This window comes from Melozone crissalis, unplaced genomic scaffold (genome assembly GCF_028551555.1).
Source record: "Melozone crissalis strain CALT ecotype California unplaced genomic scaffold, PUWL_Pcris_2 ptg000018l_1, whole genome shotgun sequence".
Lineage (NCBI taxonomy): Eukaryota > Metazoa > Chordata > Aves > Passeriformes > Passerellidae > Melozone > Melozone crissalis.
Window position 1 is genome coordinate 41,894,580 of NW_026535796.1, and position 18,339 is coordinate 41,912,918.

General features: G+C 39.8%; 1 protein-coding gene across 1 annotated transcript; it reads right to left on the bottom strand.

The window, feature by feature from the left end:
* Positions 1-1,512: 1,512 nt before the first annotated feature.
* LOC128936910 (alpha-1-antiproteinase F-like) lies at positions 1,513-12,390 on the bottom strand. The gene is made up of 4 exons (XM_054276193.1): positions 11,757-12,390; positions 5,281-5,551; positions 2,874-3,021; positions 1,513-1,701 (listed from the first exon to the last, which is right to left on the bottom strand). Exons 1-4 carry the CDS (start codon positions 12,388-12,390, stop codon positions 1,513-1,515), a joined length of 1,242 nt encoding a protein of 413 aa, XP_054132168.1.
* Positions 12,391-18,339: the final 5,949 nt, after the last annotated feature.

The window sequence follows — 18,339 nt, forward strand, 5'->3', positions numbered from 1 at the left end:
AATGTATATGAGCAGTAAATTAATAATTATTTGTTGACACTACTCAAAAAAAACCTGCTTGAACCACTTAATTCTTAACTCTGAATTACAGAAGTAAAATAGCAATATTTGAAATTTTTTAATGTCATGTTTATTAATTATTGTTGTTCTCCCATAGTACATTTGTCTGCATATTTCAAGGCTGTACAAAGACTTGTGTAAGTGCTTAATACCTATTAACAGACTAACCCACTTTAGTCAAGAATTGACCCCTCCTGCAACCAGAGATCAGATATATACCAAGAACATGAGCAAAGAAATAAAATAATGATTGATGTTGTAAAAACCAGAAGAAAAAAATAGATAGGAAAGAAAACAAGGAAATAAAATAAGCATGTTCATTATGAATGTGACTGGTTATTGTGCCTCTTAATAGTGAAAACAGCTCTTTATAATATTGCGGCTATACTAACCATGAAGCAGATGAGAAGAAGAGTACCAATGCTGTATTACCAGACAGTCTGGGAACAGAAGGGGTTATATCAAGAGACGTGGCTAGTACCACTGGTAGGGTATGGGTGTTATTGGTGGGATGCCTGATCCTACAAACAATACTGGAGTGGCCCTTGCTGCCATGGGTAATCTCCCAGGCACAGACAGTAATGGTACAGACTCTGGCACCAGGGGGACATGGCTTGTGCTCCCTGCTGCCTGGGGACTTCTAGGAGCTACTTTAGGTGCAGGCATGAGCTAGAAGTAGTCTTCTGGCTGCTCTGAGCTGCGTATTTGATTCGCAATTGTTGGCTTCAGGGCGCCCAAGTGCAGAGATCAGATCTATCTCTTTTATTCTTGGATCAAATTCTTAGAACCTCTAAGGTTTGCCCTGGAATGAGTCTGGACTATTGATTACACAGAAAGAGTAGGCAGAGCAGTATGTATCTGCAGGGGGAAAAAACCCCTTCTTTGAGACCCCTTTGCAGCAGCCAAGCAAGGGAGAGCAGCTGACAGGCAAGGGTGTGATAGACTCACTGGACAACAATGGTACTAGGGAAGGTAATAAGCATTATGCATGTTAAGGTTTATGCTAGCTATGAACTTCGTGTTGGTAGGAAAATTGACACAAATAGTAAAGTGACATAACTTGTACCTATTTGTCAGTCAACATAAAAAATAGGAGAGAAGGCAGCCATGAGGGAAGAAGCAGACGTACACAACCCTCTCCACCCACATGCTCCTCATCTTCCCTGCTAGAAGATGTATCTATGCTGTCAGTATCACACAGGCCTATTTTGTCCCAGAGCTAATGACAGTTCTGCATGAATGCAACCTTCTTTAAAAAAAAAAAAAAAAGAAGCAAGGCCCAAACAAACATGCAAGTATGGTAACTTAAATGGATGAAGAGTCTCATCTACAAAAAACAGTGAATAACATCAGTTAAGACGTGAGGAGCCCCTCTGTAGCCATGCCATACTCATCAGGTCTAATACTTGATCTAGGAGTGGTCATCACCACATACCTAATTTGTACATTAACTTAATTTCTCTTCAGAGGGTTCACAATTTTTCCCATGAAGAGTATAGTGTTTTCCATGTTTATGACCATTAGGAAGGGCCTGTCGAATCTAACGGTAATTGGAACGGACATGGGCACTATTTCCATGCCTGTGGCAGCTGCTGCTTCGGTGCCAGTCTCATCCACCTTTACCACAGCCTTATGAATAGCCTGTGAAGAAACACACATTTGACAAGTCAAGGGAGTACAAAACTGGTCATCTAAATAAGAATGAGAGTTAAAGGTGCCTGAAGAAATTACTGATAAGAAACAAGTGTCAGATGGACAGGTGTGAGTCCACTGCTTAAAGATAGCAAAGTTTGGGGGGGGGGGGGGAAATCAGCAAACTACATGCAGCACAACTTTCTAGCCCCCAAGAGGAAAAGTTACTCTCCAGGAAAAGTTACTCTGGAGGGGCATGTCCCTGCTAGTGAAAACATTTGCTTTGTTTCTTTTCTTATTATTTGCATACACTCATGGAGATCTGTACAGCTAGACCAAATGTTAAGAGAGTAAGACCATATTTAACTGTGTATTAGAAGTTCACACAGTTGAAAAAATAACATGAATAAAAACCTTAAATTATGTTTCCTATCTTCCTTCATGTTTTGGGAAAAATGGGAGCAGAGATGAATGGCCAGAAATGGAGGGTTAAAGCACAGAAACACAAAAGTTTGATTTTGTGAAATCAAGACACTGACAGATCCTGATTTGCTAATGTCCACTTGAGGCCATGAGGGCAGTTGTTTTCTTCATTATACAATTAAGTTTGCCCTGATTGTGAGCTTTACACTCTAGGTTAATTGAAGCATGATCTATCTGTAGCTTTTACCAGAGCCTAGCAGTAATTGTTAATATGCTTGAAGCCAAATGTTTGTAATAATTGCATTTTCATTTCTCCCAGGCAGTTTAAAAGCAAGCAGTGTGTTTTTCCTCTTCCCTCACCTCCATAAAATATGAGCAGTGATACATCCTACAGCTCCCTACTTGCCCACAAGCAGGCTAAAGAAGGCAGACACAAGCAGAAGCACCCAGTGGTGACTGTAACAACATGCTGCAAGAGGGTACCAGGGTGTGCACAGATAATGATTTGGTCATGTATGTTTTATAAAGTTGCCCCATGCAGGTCAAAATAGCCTTTTAAATTAAAAAATTACAGACTAGTAGCTTGCTCCAACCCAATTGCTCATACAGTGCAACTAACATGGATAAAATACTCTGCGTGCCATCAGCTGCCTTTTTATGGAAGCAAAGCCTCTTTACATGAGTTTTGCACCATGAATAGCTGTGCAGAAAGTGATGCAAGTATCAGTAACCATAAAACAAAAAGCAGTATGACTTACCTGGGAAATTCTGTGCTGAGGCTGCCCAGTGATCCCAGAGAGGTCAGCCTTATCAGTGAATAGATCCATGATGCCCATTTTATATAAGATATCTTTTAGGTTATACGTCCCATAAAGCGTGAATTTTGGAAGATACAAATTTACTGAGCTGCCAGGAAAGAAGTACAAGAATACAATGAAACATTTGATCAGTTATCACAGAACAACATAGACTCATAAGAAGAAAACTGATTTTGCTTTCTCCCTAAAGACGTTTTGCCTGTAGCCTCCTTCTAGTCTACATAGGAGATGAAAATTTTCTGAAGTCTGTGATCTTTTCTGCAATCAGCTGGAAGCACCTTAATCATGAGCCATTACCTTGTGAAAAAGAGACTCCTTTAGGTGTCTCAAGCTGAGCACAAAAAAAATCCAACACATTCAAGTTCACGGAATGTTAGTTTTGGAGAAAAAACTGGCCTTGTGTATTTGTCATATAAAGCAGGACAGACAAAATGGAACTATATCCACTAAAGAAGCAAGACAATAGTAAGTAGTGATAGAAGGCATGGCAAAATAAAAGACAAAAGCAAATTTACAGAATACAGTTAGTCAATAGATAATTTCTTTCCTGTGTCAACCCCAGTGTCTGACTTACTCAGTTTTAAGTGCCTAGATTGCTGCTTTACAAAAATTAACAAAAGCTCTATGTTTCTGACTCATTTATCCTTGTTTTTCCCCGTTTTTCTCCTAAGTATCTAAGAATTACTTTTCAAAGGTTAAGCCCAACATTTATGGCTAGAAGCAGCATAATGAGACAGAGGTTAGTGATAGCACTGACATTAGGTACTATTACCTGGTGAGAAACCAGGGCAGCTCTCCAGGGCTTTAGGTCAGGGAGATGTGGAGCATTAATGAAGCTAACCAAAGAGAAAGTCATCCAGTGGGCAGGGGGGGAAGGAAAAGCCCATACCTCTGGCATTGCACAGCATCTAATGCCAGCTCTGGCTGTATCCAAAAACAAGAGTGCTGTGGATTGACAGGTTGCTTGACCTCTTACTTCTCCCTGATTTCAGTCCATGCTGATTGTTGCCCTGAATGAGGGTGCAGCTATCACTGAATCCTCTGCCTTACTGTTACCTAAAGGCACTCCTTCACAAGCCCCCACTTGCTTCCAGTACAGAGCAAAGGGAAAGCCACAGACACACAGGAGCAATGCAACCAGGAATGGAGCAGTGGGATACCCTTTCCAGGAGTGAAAGTGAGGTTATCTCTTTAGTTCAGCCATTTAAAAGATCTCAGCTCTCTGTACTGGTGACACTTCAGCACTGTTCTGTCAGCCACCAGAAATGAAAGATGTCCTTCACAACACTTCTGCCACTAATATCAACATCAGTTTGCAGACAGAGAAGGGACAAAGAGGTAGGTCATAGCCTTTACATGATTCCATATAATACTTTCATTTATTAAGACCTCCCAGAGACTACAAATAATAGCTGGTACAATCAATTGTATTAAAGATTAAAGGGGAAAGGAGGAATTTGTCATTATTTTGTAGGAGGGAATGGTTATGATGAAAAATGGGGAGCAGCATGAAACAGACTCGTCTTTGACTGTCATTCTTTTTCGTATTGTGAGATGGAGAGAGGAAATATAAATTCCCCCAATTTTATTTAGCATTCATCTTGATAATTGTAAAGGCAATTGTTTCTTTGGCAAAAATTATACCTGAGTATCTTGAGTCACCACCTTTTTGTCCTATAGTCACAAACCACATAGCTACTCCCAGAAGTTTCAAAACTGTAAAGGTGCACAGAGAATTACATTGTTTTTGCTGGGTTTCTTTTTTTTTCTTTCTTTTTTTTTGTGGTTTTTTTTTTTTTTTTGTTTGGTTTGGTTTCTTTTTATTGTTGTTGTTGTTTTGGGGGTTTTTACTTTGTTGTTGTTTTGGTGGGGGTTTTGTTTATTTTGTTTGGCTTTGTTTTTTTCATATATTGAACTTTGCCTTCGCAATTGCTGAATGGAAGTTGTTATTTCAGCATTAACTGCACAATTGCTGTTAATTTTAATAGGCAGAAATTAAGAAGAGACAAGAAAAGAGGCTGAAGGGGTAGGAATATACTTGTAAATAAAAGGCAGAAAACTTCCCCCCAAAAAATGAGAAAGGGTCTAAGTCAAAAAGGGCCTATTAAGAACTGAAGATGGGAAACAAAATTCAGAAATAACAAAAGTCCTAATCTGTGAAGGTTTTCAGGTTGTGCAGTCCTGAATGTGAGAACACTTGGACCCTAAATCAGCCAGATCCAACTTAGGTCAGGAAATTTCTTTTACTGCTTAAAGCAGAACTAAAAATTGCAGATTGATTTTGTGTCATACCCCAGCATATTTGTTTCCTTGGCTACCATCTGAACCAAGAACTGCAGAATTTTACCTTTTTGTGACTAATGTCGACCATCTTGACAAATGTTCACAAGACAATCTTTTCTCCAGCTTCCTCATTCTTCCTCTATCAGGCAGAATAAAAAACGCTGAAGCACCTCCTTTGTAATCCATTTGCACCACAGTGGAAGACAGCTGCTCATCATAGCCATGCTTGAACAGGCCCATTCCAAACATCATTGGGACTTCAACAACCTTGGTCCCATCCACAAAAAATTTGCTCATTTTGGTGTATTTTGGATCGAAAGGTTTTTCCCATTCAGCTTGAAATATAAGAGACAGAGTTACAGGATATTTTTAAGGACATGAAACCATAGGACATATTATCATAGGACACATTCTTAGATGACAGAAACTGGTACAGATGGATCAGCTTCAAAGACAAACCAATTTGCAATGATCACGATCTTACTAAATACTCAGAATAATTCAATAGCAACACACAGTTGGTAAAAAATGATGTAAAACTCTCCCTCAGATCTTACAGCAGGCTGCAAAATCCTTCATTTAGATGAGTTATCAAGGGTTCTAACTTGCACTTTTCCTGCATGATGACAGTCTTGAGAAGCCTGTAAAGTCCTCATATAATGCAGCCTTTATCTAAGCTCAAAAGAAGATTCTCTCATTTTCTTATTCCCAACCAAAACAGGCTTGTAAAAGGTGACACAAGGGATGAATTCTCCAGAGAAATTAAGGGATTTGGGTTACTTGCAGAGAGGTGTTGGTACCTCACATTAGCTGATGATGTATAGAGTCATAAGGAGCTTAATTTTACCAGACTGCTGATCTAGGAAACAAAACAGCAACAGCAGAAAACTTTTCCACTGTCATCTTCACCAAATTAAATTTTCAAAGGTTCCTCACTTAGTCATGGTGAAACAAACTATCCACATTGAAACTCTGAAAGGTTCTTATCCTCAGTGGAGAGGAGTTTCAAAACCAAATTCCAGGTATCCCCATCATACCTTTCAGAGGCTGAGCAAACTTTTTTAAAAAGTGGGAAATTGTGGAGTTTTGGAAAGTCTTTTTGTTGTTTTTATTTTAATTTTTAAGAAATCTTGTTGCCATGTAGTAAATTTTGCCTTCTAGAGCAAAACTAACATTTTATGTATGGGCAAAAGTAGAGCTGTGACACTAAGTAAAATGAGTGGCATCAGGAAAACCATGAAACAAGATGCAATCCCTGTTGACTTCTGATTTCTACTTGAACACTGATTACTAGGCAACTTGTTACAAATGAAATAATTATTTTCTGCTGTTTCCACTATCTGACACAGCCTGCACTACTAAGTAGCTTTTGAAAAAGTGAAATGAGATTTCTTCAGTGCGTGTCTTGGTCTCTGAAAGCATAGATTGACAACTGCAATGCTCTGAACAGGGAAAAGTTGCTACTTTTATACATTTCATATACTTTATATACTTCATTAATAGTGACTTCTATCATCAGATATATAACATGCAGAACTTTTACATTATTATGCTTAAGGGGAAAAAAAAGAAGAATGAATCACAAAAACATGACTGACACCAGTCCTGAAAAACTTAAACATTTATCTAGCGCTCAACTCAGGGAAGACCAACTGATTTCAAGAAGAATTTTGCTTGAAAACTGTCTAGGATGTTAGGACCACTACTCTGGGGAGTGCAAACTTTGGCCTCTTCAGAGATCTGCTTGGGATAAAGCCAGGGAGGGAAGAGGGCCCCAGGAAAGCTGGTTTGTCACAACAATCTCATGCAGCTCTAGAGGCTGGGGGCAGAGTGGCTGGAAAGTGGCCCAGTGCAAAAGGACCTGGAGGTGCTGGTCAACAGCTGCTGAACACCAGCCAGCTGTGCCCAGGTGGCCAAGAAGGCCGATGGCATCCTGGCCTGTGCCAGCCATGGTGTGGCCAGCAGGACCAGGGCAGGGATTGTCCCCATGATTGTCAGCACTGCTGAGGCCACACCTCCAGTTCTGTTCGAGGCCCAGTTTTGAGAGCCTCACAATGATTGAAGTGCTGGAGCATTGAGGGCAACAGAGCTGAGGAAGGCTCTAGAGAGTCAGTCGTGTGAGGAGCACCTGAGGGAACTGGGGATTTTTAGGCTGGAGAAAAGGAGGCTGTGGGGGGGAGCCTCATTGCTCTCTACACCTGCCAGAAAGGAGGATGTAGCCAGGTCAGGGTCAGTCTCTTCTCCCAGGCAACAAATGATAGGACAAGAGGAAATGGCCTCAAGATCTTTCAGGGCAGGATCAGGTTGGACATCAGGAAATTTTTTTTCACTGAAGAGGTTGTCAAACATTTTAAAAAGCTGCTCAGGGATATGGTAGATTCATGATCACTGGAAATGTGCAAGAAATGACTGGCCTTGGCACTTAGTGCAAATAATTTATTCAATATGGTGGTGTTCAGTCAAAGGCTGAACTCAAAGATATTGGAGGTCTTTTCCCACCTTAATGGCTCTGTGATTCTCTTGATATTCAAGGATGACCTCCACCAAGCACAGGAGTGATCCATCCTAACAAAGGAGTCAGGTAAAAATTCCAGGAGGTCTGTGCAGATGAACAAGGAGCTCTTTGGTGAACTCAGACACAAACAGGTAGCCTACAGAAGGTGGAAGCAAGGACAGGTAACCTGGGCAGTATAAAAAGAGATTTTCTGAGCTTCCAAAGAATAGATTAGGAAAGTTAAAGGTGTGATAGAATTAAATCTGGCCAGGGACATTAAGGGCAACAAGAAAAGCTTCTATAGGTATGACAATGATAAAAGGAAGACTAGCGAAAATGTGAACTCCCTCCAGAAGAAAATGGGAAGCCTGGTTACGCAGAACATGGCTGAGGTACCCAATGACATTTTTCCCCCTCAATATTTACTGGCAAGTGCAGGGACTGGGCGAATGAAAGTAGTCCACTGTAGAAGAAGGTCAGGTTCAAGAACATGTGAAGAACCTGAAGATGAACATGTCCATGGGACCTGCAGATCATGAGGGATATAGATGGAACAGCAATACCACTATCCATCATATTTGAGAAGTTATGGCAGTCCAGGGAAATTTCCACTGACTGAAAAATATAAATGAGAGCTCTCATTTTTAAAAATGAAGAAAAGAAAAGAAAAGAAAGACCCAGGAAACTACCAGTCTTTCTCACCTCTTTGAGTGGCAAGATATGGAGCAGATCCTCCTGGAAACTGTGCTATGACACATGGAAAATTAGGAAGTGATTGGTGACTGACAACATGACTTCACTAAGGGTAAACTGTGGTAAAGGAAGATCAACAGATATCATCTACCTGGAGCTGCACAAAGAATTTCACACTGTCCCACATGACATCCTTGACTCTAAACTGGAGAGATGAGTGTGAGAAGTGGCCCGCTGAATGGATCAGGAATTGTCTGGATGTTTCCATTTGAAGGCTTGCAGTCAATGGCTGGTTGACCAAGAGGAGATCAGGGATGACCAGTGCTCCTCAGAGGTTGGTATTAGGACCAGTGCTGCTCAATATCTTTGTTGGTAAAGTGAATGGTGGAATTGAGTGTGCCCTCTTTGAGTGCAAGTTTCCAGTGACACCAAGATGGTGTGGTTCTGTTGACATGCTGTAAGGAAAGGATAACCTCCAGAGCTAAGGGATGCTACCCAGACAGAGAGGGTGCCATGCAGGGAAAGTGAGACAGGCTTGAGAGGTGGCCCCATTAGAACATCATGAAGTTCAACAACGCCAAGTGCAAGGTCCTGCATGTGGGTTGGGGTGACCCCAAGTATAAATACAAGCTGGGAAAATGGATTGAGTTGAAAGCAGACCTGAGAAGAAGGACTTGGTCCTGTAGGTTGATGTGAATCTCAGCATGCCCCAGCAATGTGTGCTTGCAGCCCAGAAAGCTAAAAACATATTGAACTGCATAAAAAAGGTGTGGCCAGCTCCACTTCTGCTTCACTCTGGCAAGATCCCACCTGGAGTACTGCATTCAGCTCTGGGGTCTCCAATAAAAGAAGGAAATTGATCTGTTGGAGTTACTCCAGATGAGGGTCATGAAAATGATCAAGAGGTCTGGAGCAGCTCTCCTATCAAGACAGGCTGAGAGAGCTGGGGTTGTTCAGCATGGGAAGAGAAGGATCCAGGAAAATCTTAAAGTCCTTTCCAGTACCTAAAGGGGGGAAGTACCTATAGAGGAAAAGTACCTATAGAGGAGGGAAGACTTTTTATACAGGCAGATAGTGATAGGACAAAGGGGAATGACTTTAAATGGAAAGAGGGCAAATTTAAATTTAGATTAGATATAAGGAAGAAATCCTTCACTGTGTGGGTTGTGAGGCTGGAATAGAGAAATTGTAGATGCCCCATCTACAGTGATCAAGGCTAGGTTGGACAGTTCTTTGAGCACTCTGGTATAGTGGAAGGTGTCCCTGCCCATCGCAGGGGGATCAGAATATAAATGATCATTAAGGTCCCAAGCCATGACTATCAGTAAACACACAGATTAGACAGAGATGATATTCACTAATACTTTCCTCTTATTTCAAAGGCACTTTTATTCCTAGTTCTCACTTCTATCTTAGGGGATACCTTCTAGGCACCTTTCTTATGTGCTTCACAGTGCTCAAGCAGTAAAATGAAATTCAAAGTATCCTTTGTCATTATGATCTTTACTAAGGCATGAAAAAGGATTGGTGTAACATAGGGGAATGACATATCCTGTAGGTCAGAGCCAGGAAAATATTCCCAGACTTTTGTTCTTGAAGAAGGAATTCTGTACTATGCTACACCACGAAAAAAGTGTCACCAGTAATGTGCAGGGAAGTTTGTACTGCACAAAAAGAGGACAAGCACCTGAAAGTATGCACTGGTTACACAGCTAAGTGAGGTTTAGAAATCCTCTCAAGATTAATCCCAGTTCTACATAATTAACCTACTCTTGATCTCAAGACTAAAAAAATGTTATTATAGTTTTGTGATTAATGCTATTCTTTAATCCATTTGCTTTTAAAATTGGTGAGATAAAACTGAAACTCCATCACCTTTAGAGGAGCTAGGAAATCTTTGCAGTAGTAAACTGAATATCTCTTTTAAAAAAAACTAACAACCCTTACTGTTAGAACATGTAAAAATTAACTGTAATACAAAGTCATCTTTAATATAAGGTTTCTTGGGCTTTTTGCCCCCATTTTGCTACTAAATCCATTGCTCATTTTTCAAACACCTTTCAGTAAAAGAAAAATTGACAGGTTTTTTTGCCTGTTTTGAAAGATGTACCTGATGCTTAATAGAAGTCTAAATGAAAACATTATTTGAGATAAACAAGTAGGTTTTCAAGAGAACTAAGAAATATCAGTCATCTGTATTTCAATTAGCTCCATTTAGTTGTGCCAAATCTTCAGACATTAATACAAGGAGCAGAGATGCAGATGGAAAGCAAAACAAAACAGAAATATAGTTCTTAATTATTTTCAGGGGAAGCCTAGCATTGGAAAGTGCAAGCATCCAGGTTCTAAAAGGATAGCTTTTCTTTTAAAAATTTATCTAATATGCCATCTCCATTTCAATTAAAAAGCTTGATGATATTTTTATCAGATAAATTACATAATATTATTTTTCTGACTACAAATATTTTGCTTTCAGCATATAATCTGTAAGAAAGAGAAAGTTTGAAATAAGATGCAATATCTGTTATTAGACCACTGATTGAGCCTTACAGCCTTGATCCTCTTCTTCTCATTAGATCAGAAGTCTGAAAAGCTCTGGGAACATCTGAAGACTGTATCTAAGCAGACTGCACAAGTTAATTAAGAAAAACAAGCTTATTGTCAATAGGCTTGTATTTGATACTGGTGGGTCCATCTCTCCACTGGAAAATATTAGAATCTGCAAATCAAAAAAAAAAGGTTGAAACCTATGCCTCTAGACACACCAGGACTACAGACAAGCTATCCGCAAAGGCATAGTTAGTAAAAAAATAAGAAGACCATGAGTGTGAAACTAAAGCTATTGTAGGTTGTTTAGTTTTCAATACATAAACATACACAGTAACAGCAAAGCTGTTGTCTAAACATATTCTGTTTGATGAGATGCTAATTTTTCCTTTAATAGCATTATTTGCATTTAACTCTGAACTTGCTGAACAAAAAAACCAGCTGGATTGAAATTCACAGAAATGGATCTCAGCCAAGAAAGTGCTTGAATCATAGTAGACTGTATAGGATTAGACGCTTTACTACCTAGAGGTGGCTTCCTCAACATGTATTTCACTTAATTTTCTGAAGGAAAGAAGTTTATATATTAAAAGATATGGGAAAATTTGCCATACATTTTGCTAAGAGTTATCAGTGTCAAGTAGAACATAATTTCCAATAGCTTTGTTTCTAATTAAATACAAGTGAGGACCAAAAGGGAAAGATATGAGTCCACCTGCAAAACCATATTGTAAAAAATGATTGAGTTTAAAACTGACCTGATGAAATAATTTATGGACTAGAAGAACATGATATGTATAACTTACCGTTAAAATAAATATAGCTAATAAGGAGAATTTCAGTAAGTGGATCTAGGTTATTTATGAGGTCCCTGATTTTTCCATTCGTTCTTCTTGCTACATATTCATTGATCTTTATCTGGGCTTGACTAGCCTGCTTGAAGTTCATAGGATAAGCTTCTCCTTCATAGAAGTTTCTGAGATTACTTAAAAATCTTTCTTGTGGCTTCAGTCGATCAAGCACAAACAGAACATTTCCCATATTCAACTGTAGCCCAGCATTCCTTCTGTTTACCACTTGCATGAGTTGACGATAACCTTCATGTATCTCATTTTCAGAAATCTGACGAGGGTTAAAGCAAAGGACCCTAAGAATCTGTGTCAGGGTGTCTGATCTGGCACCCAGAGTCAGCATTGCAAAGGCGGTTGAGATGCTCAAAGGAGAGAAGAAAACGTTTCCGTTGTTTTCACGAGAAGAAATATCTTTGTAGAAACAACATGCAAATCGACAAACACTGTTCCTTACATTCTGCCATGGCATATTTTGGTTTTCTTGTGCTCTTGGGTTCTGGTTTCTCACCCCTTGTGGATAAGGCTCATAGCAGTAACTGTTGGAAAGGATTCCAACAAGTAAAAAACACAGGGAAACCAACATCTTCATATTTCTCTGATTCTGTAATAGAAGAAAAGTTACATTTGCTTACAAATCTATTCACCTTGTGTTTAGCAATACATCAATCCCTTCACTATACAGAGTTAACTTAGCAGCGGTGACTCCGAGATGTTTGAATTGGGGGAAATGAGCTTTCTATTTCAAGGAAGCAGACTCTGGAAAATTGCTCAACCTACTGAAGAGGTTATGAAATAATAAAAATTAAAGTCAAAGAGGGATGAGGTAATTCCAAATACGCCCTCATTAAAGTTAAGCTACAATTCATTTTAAACTGTTTTTTTTCCCAATATTCTGTTTTCAATGTGGCTTTAAGTGATGAAAGAGTAAAAAGCACAGATCTATAGAGAAGAAAGTAAGGGAGACAGTCAAGGCTAATCAGTTAAATTTGGAAATTTAACTGATGAAAAATCAAAGCAGAAGAAAGGCACAATATACCTCTTCTGTGAAAATTAAAACATACATCTTTGAATGTGCTGCATAAAAACCCATATGCAGGCACCTAAGAGAATGCAAATGCACTTGTGTATGAGGAAGTGATGAACATTTAAGGTGATTTCATAAAGCTTGAGCAGTTGAGCACAACTAAAAGAAAAAAACAACTTCCACAAAAATAACGAAAGAAATAGCAATCAGGATGTTATCAAAACCCTGAGAATACAGTGCTGCTTACAAAGACAGGGAAAATAAGTAAGTACATAGAGCACCAAAAGGAAATAAGTGTGCCTGCTGCATACAAAGGCATGCCCAGCCCAGTGACTGAATCAAATCACCTAAAAACAAAATTTGAAAAAAAAAAGTAAAAAAAAAAAAAAATTAGAGAAACTCTAGAGGAATATTGTATTTATCATCAGAAAGAAAGAAAAGGCTGATTTGGCGTAGAAGTTTACAATGGTTAAAAGTGAAGATGAGTGAGTAAATTCTGGAGGAACAAAGACACTAAAAAAATACAGATAGAACAGGAAAGCCTTTTCCAAAGCATGGAAACCATTCATTCCACATCTATGGCAATACTTTCACCTCTAGAAATTAATACTGTATCACAATTGGTTCAATAACTTCTGTCAATAGAGAGAAGTAAAGATGTGGAATATCCGGAAATCCAAAACATCCTCCTGTGATATGTGATCATTTGACCTACCAAACCTTTTATAAAACAAAGCTCTCTCTAGGGGAAAAATATCTAAGGCTTTTGACTTGCACTGAGAATACAGCCTCTGTGTTGTAAAAGCTCTGAATCCTTATCAGCTCCCACCATGATCCCACATTTTTGTTCTCCACTTTCCATCATTTGGTTTCTCCAAAACCCAGGGAACTCAGAATGCTGATCTCGGCTTTAGAAATAGATGCTCTAAATACTCCTTAATTCACACTCTGAATATCATGGTCATGGAAATACTACTATGGCTAGGAAGGGCCTGAACCCCTGACAAACCACTTTCAGACAGTGCACTTTCATATCTAGAACATATTTAAATTCAAGCTCTGATTTGTTTGTGACTTCTCCCACCATCACTCATACACTAATTCTTTTACCCAGTTTCTTTTTTTTTTAATACTCTCTAGATGCTTTAGAAAGCAATCCTTAAGACCCCACTTTCATTTCATTTCAATAACATTTGTTATTATCATCAATGTACTTAATTTAAAACACTTAGAAATGCAGTTTTCCTAAGGAGAGTCATGCTGTATGAATGTGCCAATCTCACAGATGACTTTTCTATTTAAAAACCCCAAAATCATAATTAAACAATCCAAGAAATTTTAGGCCAAAACTTGAATATGAACATAATAATTTCTCAGTTGAACATTCAAAAATTTTTCTCCTGAATATAATTTTTGAACATTTTTCCACATTAAAAAAAAACCCAAAACATTACTTACAGTGAATTCAAAAGGGTCCTGTTGTATTCACCAGGTCTGCACAGGTCCTTGCTCAGTTGTTTATGCTGCTGAATACAAAGCAGGGTATCCTCTAGTAAAGGTTAAGATCATCTAAGGGCCATGACTCACATATTATAATTTTAGAGATTAGTATGATGTCGAAACTAGTTTTACTGGACACTTTACTGAATATGTTTTACACGTGACTTATTATTATTCATGACCATCTGATCACTCTGGTTAGATTCAAACCCATTTTCCTCAAACTGAACCTACTTTTTCTTAATATCAAACACTCATACACATCTCAGTTGCCTGAATCTACTATTTTATGAACAAGTTACAAGAAGCAGCAACTACAGAGAAGTATTTTTAACATCATTTGCATAATTTCCAGAATTTCCACTAGCATTGCTGCCACTAAGACAGGAGGGCAAGACTTGATGCACCAGGACAACCTGAATTTTTGTGATCTACCTTGCTTTGTCTCTGCATATCCATGGCAGGGGCTGATTGTCTCCAGGTGAAGCCAGTGATGATTCTAATAGGTGCAGGGCTTAGAACACTGTTGTGGCACACCAGCAAATGCTGTCAGATGTGTACCTGGCTATCCCCTCCTAGACAGGGAATCCACTGGCAGCAAGAGCTGTGATATTGACTCCTGGGTCACTTGTATGGCCCTGTGCCCAGAGAAGAAGAATGCAGCTGGGATGCCATTGAATGTAGGTGATTGCAGTTACAAGCATGGCCTGGGGACAGGCAGTGGAAGCCAAGGAACATGGGTGTTAAATAGAGCAAGTCTTTAGATCAGCTTACTATCTTATAATCTGGGATGTGGGGAGCAATCCCCTCTGATCGTGTGCCAAGTTCAGCTGGGTCACATCAGACAGCCTGGTATCCTGTGCTCAGCTCTACTCCTGGGTGCAGGATGACCAAAGCATCATGGAAGGGAGCTCTGGGGACCACACAGTTCAAACCCTTGCTCAAACCAAGGTCATATACATTGAATTGCTCAGGATGGTGTCCTGCTGGGTTTGACTCCCTCAACAATGGAGATCCACAAGCTCTCTGGGCAATCTCTCTATTACAGTGTTTGACAACGTGAACACTAAACCAGGTTAGCAGGTTAACAGGTTTTCTCCACATTTAAGTGGAACTTCTTGTATTTTAATTTGTGCTCATTGCCTTTTGTCTTGTCACTTGATCCCACTGAGCAGACACTATCTCTGTCTTTCCTTGTCTCATCAAAACTCGGGTGATCATACATTGTTGAGACCCACACAGGTCTTTTTTCTCTGGACTAAACATTACTAACCTTTACTCTTTTAGCATCTTCTCATACTGCAATTCTTCAATGACAATTATGGCACTTTAATGGAGTCATTCTGGTTTATCCATGTCTTCCTTGCACTGTGGAGCAATGCTTGCAGCTCTCCAGATGTGCATAGCAGGGACAAGTAGAGAGAAAGGATTTCTTGCAGTGACCTGCTCGCAATGTTCTTCTTAATGCAGCTCAAGTACACGGAATTACAGACTCATAGAATATTGGAATGGTTTGAGTTGGAAGGGACCTTAAAGATCATCTAGTTCCAAGCCCCCTGCCATGGGCAAGGACACCTTCCACCAGGCCACAGGCAGGTCAAAGCCCCATCCAACCTCACCTTGAACACTTCCAGGGATGGGGCACCCTTAGCTTTTTTGGGTACCCTGTTCCAATGTCTGACCAGTCTCATATGAAGAATTTCTTGCTTATGTCTAATCTGAATCTACTGCCTTTCTGTTTAAAGCCTTGTCCTATCATTACAAGTCTTTGTAAAAAGCCCTTCTGCAGCTTCCTGTAGGACCCTTTTCGGTATTAGAAGGCCACAATAAGGTCACCATGGAGCTTTCTCCAGGCTGAACAACCCCAACTCTTCCAACCTGTCTTGGCAGGAGAGATGTCCAAGTCCTCTGATTATCTTTGTGGACAGGTTCTCTTCTGGACAGATCCACGACATAAGAAATTCTGGGGACCCCAGAGCTGGATGCAGCACTCCAGATGGGATCTCACCACAGCAGAGTAGAGGGGCAGAATCCCCTCCCTCACTCTGCTGCCCACGTTGCTCTGGATGCAGCCCAGGGCACAATTGGCTCTCTGGGCTGTGAGTGCCCATGGCAGGGTCATGTCCAACCTCTCATCTACCCCAAAGCCTTCTCAGGCTGCTCTGATCTGTTCATCCCCACCCCGTGTTCCTACTGGGGGTTGCCTGGCCCAGGTGCAGCCCCTTGCACTTGGTCTTGTTAAACCTCATGAGATTCCCATGGTCCCACTGCTGGAGCTTGTCCTGGTCCCTTTGGATGACATCCATCCTTCAGGCATGCCAACCGCACCACTCAGCTTGGTGGTGTTGTCTGCATTTCCTGCAAGAGCCACTGGCTCCTGGTCTGACAGGAGCCTCCAATCCCCATGCACAGCATCTGACTTTCTAAAATCAGGGTAATGTTTTCTCTCATTTTCCCTTCAAAATGCAACCATTTCCAGGGAGGGACCAACCCTTATTACACACAAATAGAGTGCTGATCTAAATGCTGTTTCCAAGGACGTTGAAATAATAACCACAACAATAATTCAGCAATATTTTCTGTGAGGCAAAGATACAATCAGTGAAAGTTGTTGATGATTACAACCTATCAAGAGGCTCAACAGATTGCAAAAAACCCCTTAACCAAGTTGCTTATGAAGTAAAACTTGAGAAATAGGTGGCTTTGAGGCATGATACTGGACTCACACATAGTGTGTTCTTCACGTACACCACTCACCTGAAGGAGTACTTGATATACTATTTTCACTGCTTCTTGTATAAATAAGAGCCAAGAATCTTGCTTAGAGCTGGCTTTTAATAATGGGCTGCAGTTTTCATGGTATATAAAAACTGATTTCTGATGAAGGAAGGAAGCCCAATTAAATATAGACGCCATGCTAATGACAAGGTGACGGACAAATGACTAAGACAGATTTGAACACACCTAGGCCACACCTCAGGACACCTGCAGGAGAAAGCGTGCTGCTGAACATGGGAAAGCTGCCCTATGATTGGAAAGGAAGCAGAAAAAAATCAATACAGTTTCAATTTCTATGAATGATGTGAGTATCTGGACATTATTATTAAAGAAAGTCTAAAGTTTTCTTTCACATGTCTCCAGTGTCAAGCCATGACAGGAAAGAAAGGTAAGGAGAGGGTAACAGGTCTTTACCCAGCTGTATAATATCTGCATTTGATGAAAAATGTTCAACAGCCATAAACAAGGATTTTTATTGTAATTATAAGCAGAATATTGATTTACAAATAGTTTAGCCATTTTACTGAGTTTTGAAGATTGGGTTATTTCAGAGTAATGTTGCATATGTTAAAGATATGATATGGATAGTGAACAGGGAATTTCCTCACTTACACTGGGGCTTTTCTAAAGATTCCACAGCTCTTACACTGCTAGCACTGAACTGTTATAGGTAGTTAATCCCCAGCTGACAAAATCTAATGTAAATACATGTGCTTTAAGCCAAGAAGTTGAAAGAGGTTTGTTTCTGCAAGGTTTCTTTCTCTGCTGTATATAGTAACCACTGATGCCATAAGCAGGGTGTTCTACTGCAAAAACAAGGCCTCAGAGGCTCTCCTTAGCCTGTGCTTAACTACAGATACCAGGTGTGTATATACCTTCAAAGAGATGGAGGAATTTCTTAATTTGTTGTCTCATTGAAACTAAAGCACTTCCTCATAACCATAATTAAAAAAGGGAGGCAACATGGACTAGAAAATAAATTTGTATTAAGTTGCTCTTTTCTGAATCTTATAATACTTTCTCCTGAAAAGGGGAAGTGTGTGCAGCCTTTGTAAACTGTGAGGTGTGATCAGTCTGATTTAGGGCATCTGTTTACTTACAATAATGTAAATATGATCTTCTATCAACAGCTCAGGTCTTGAGGAATCTCTCAAAAAGTATTGCTTATTAAGTAGACCACTGTTAGAGATGACCTACAGAGATAGTAAGCACTGCAAGGCATCTCCATTTAGTTAT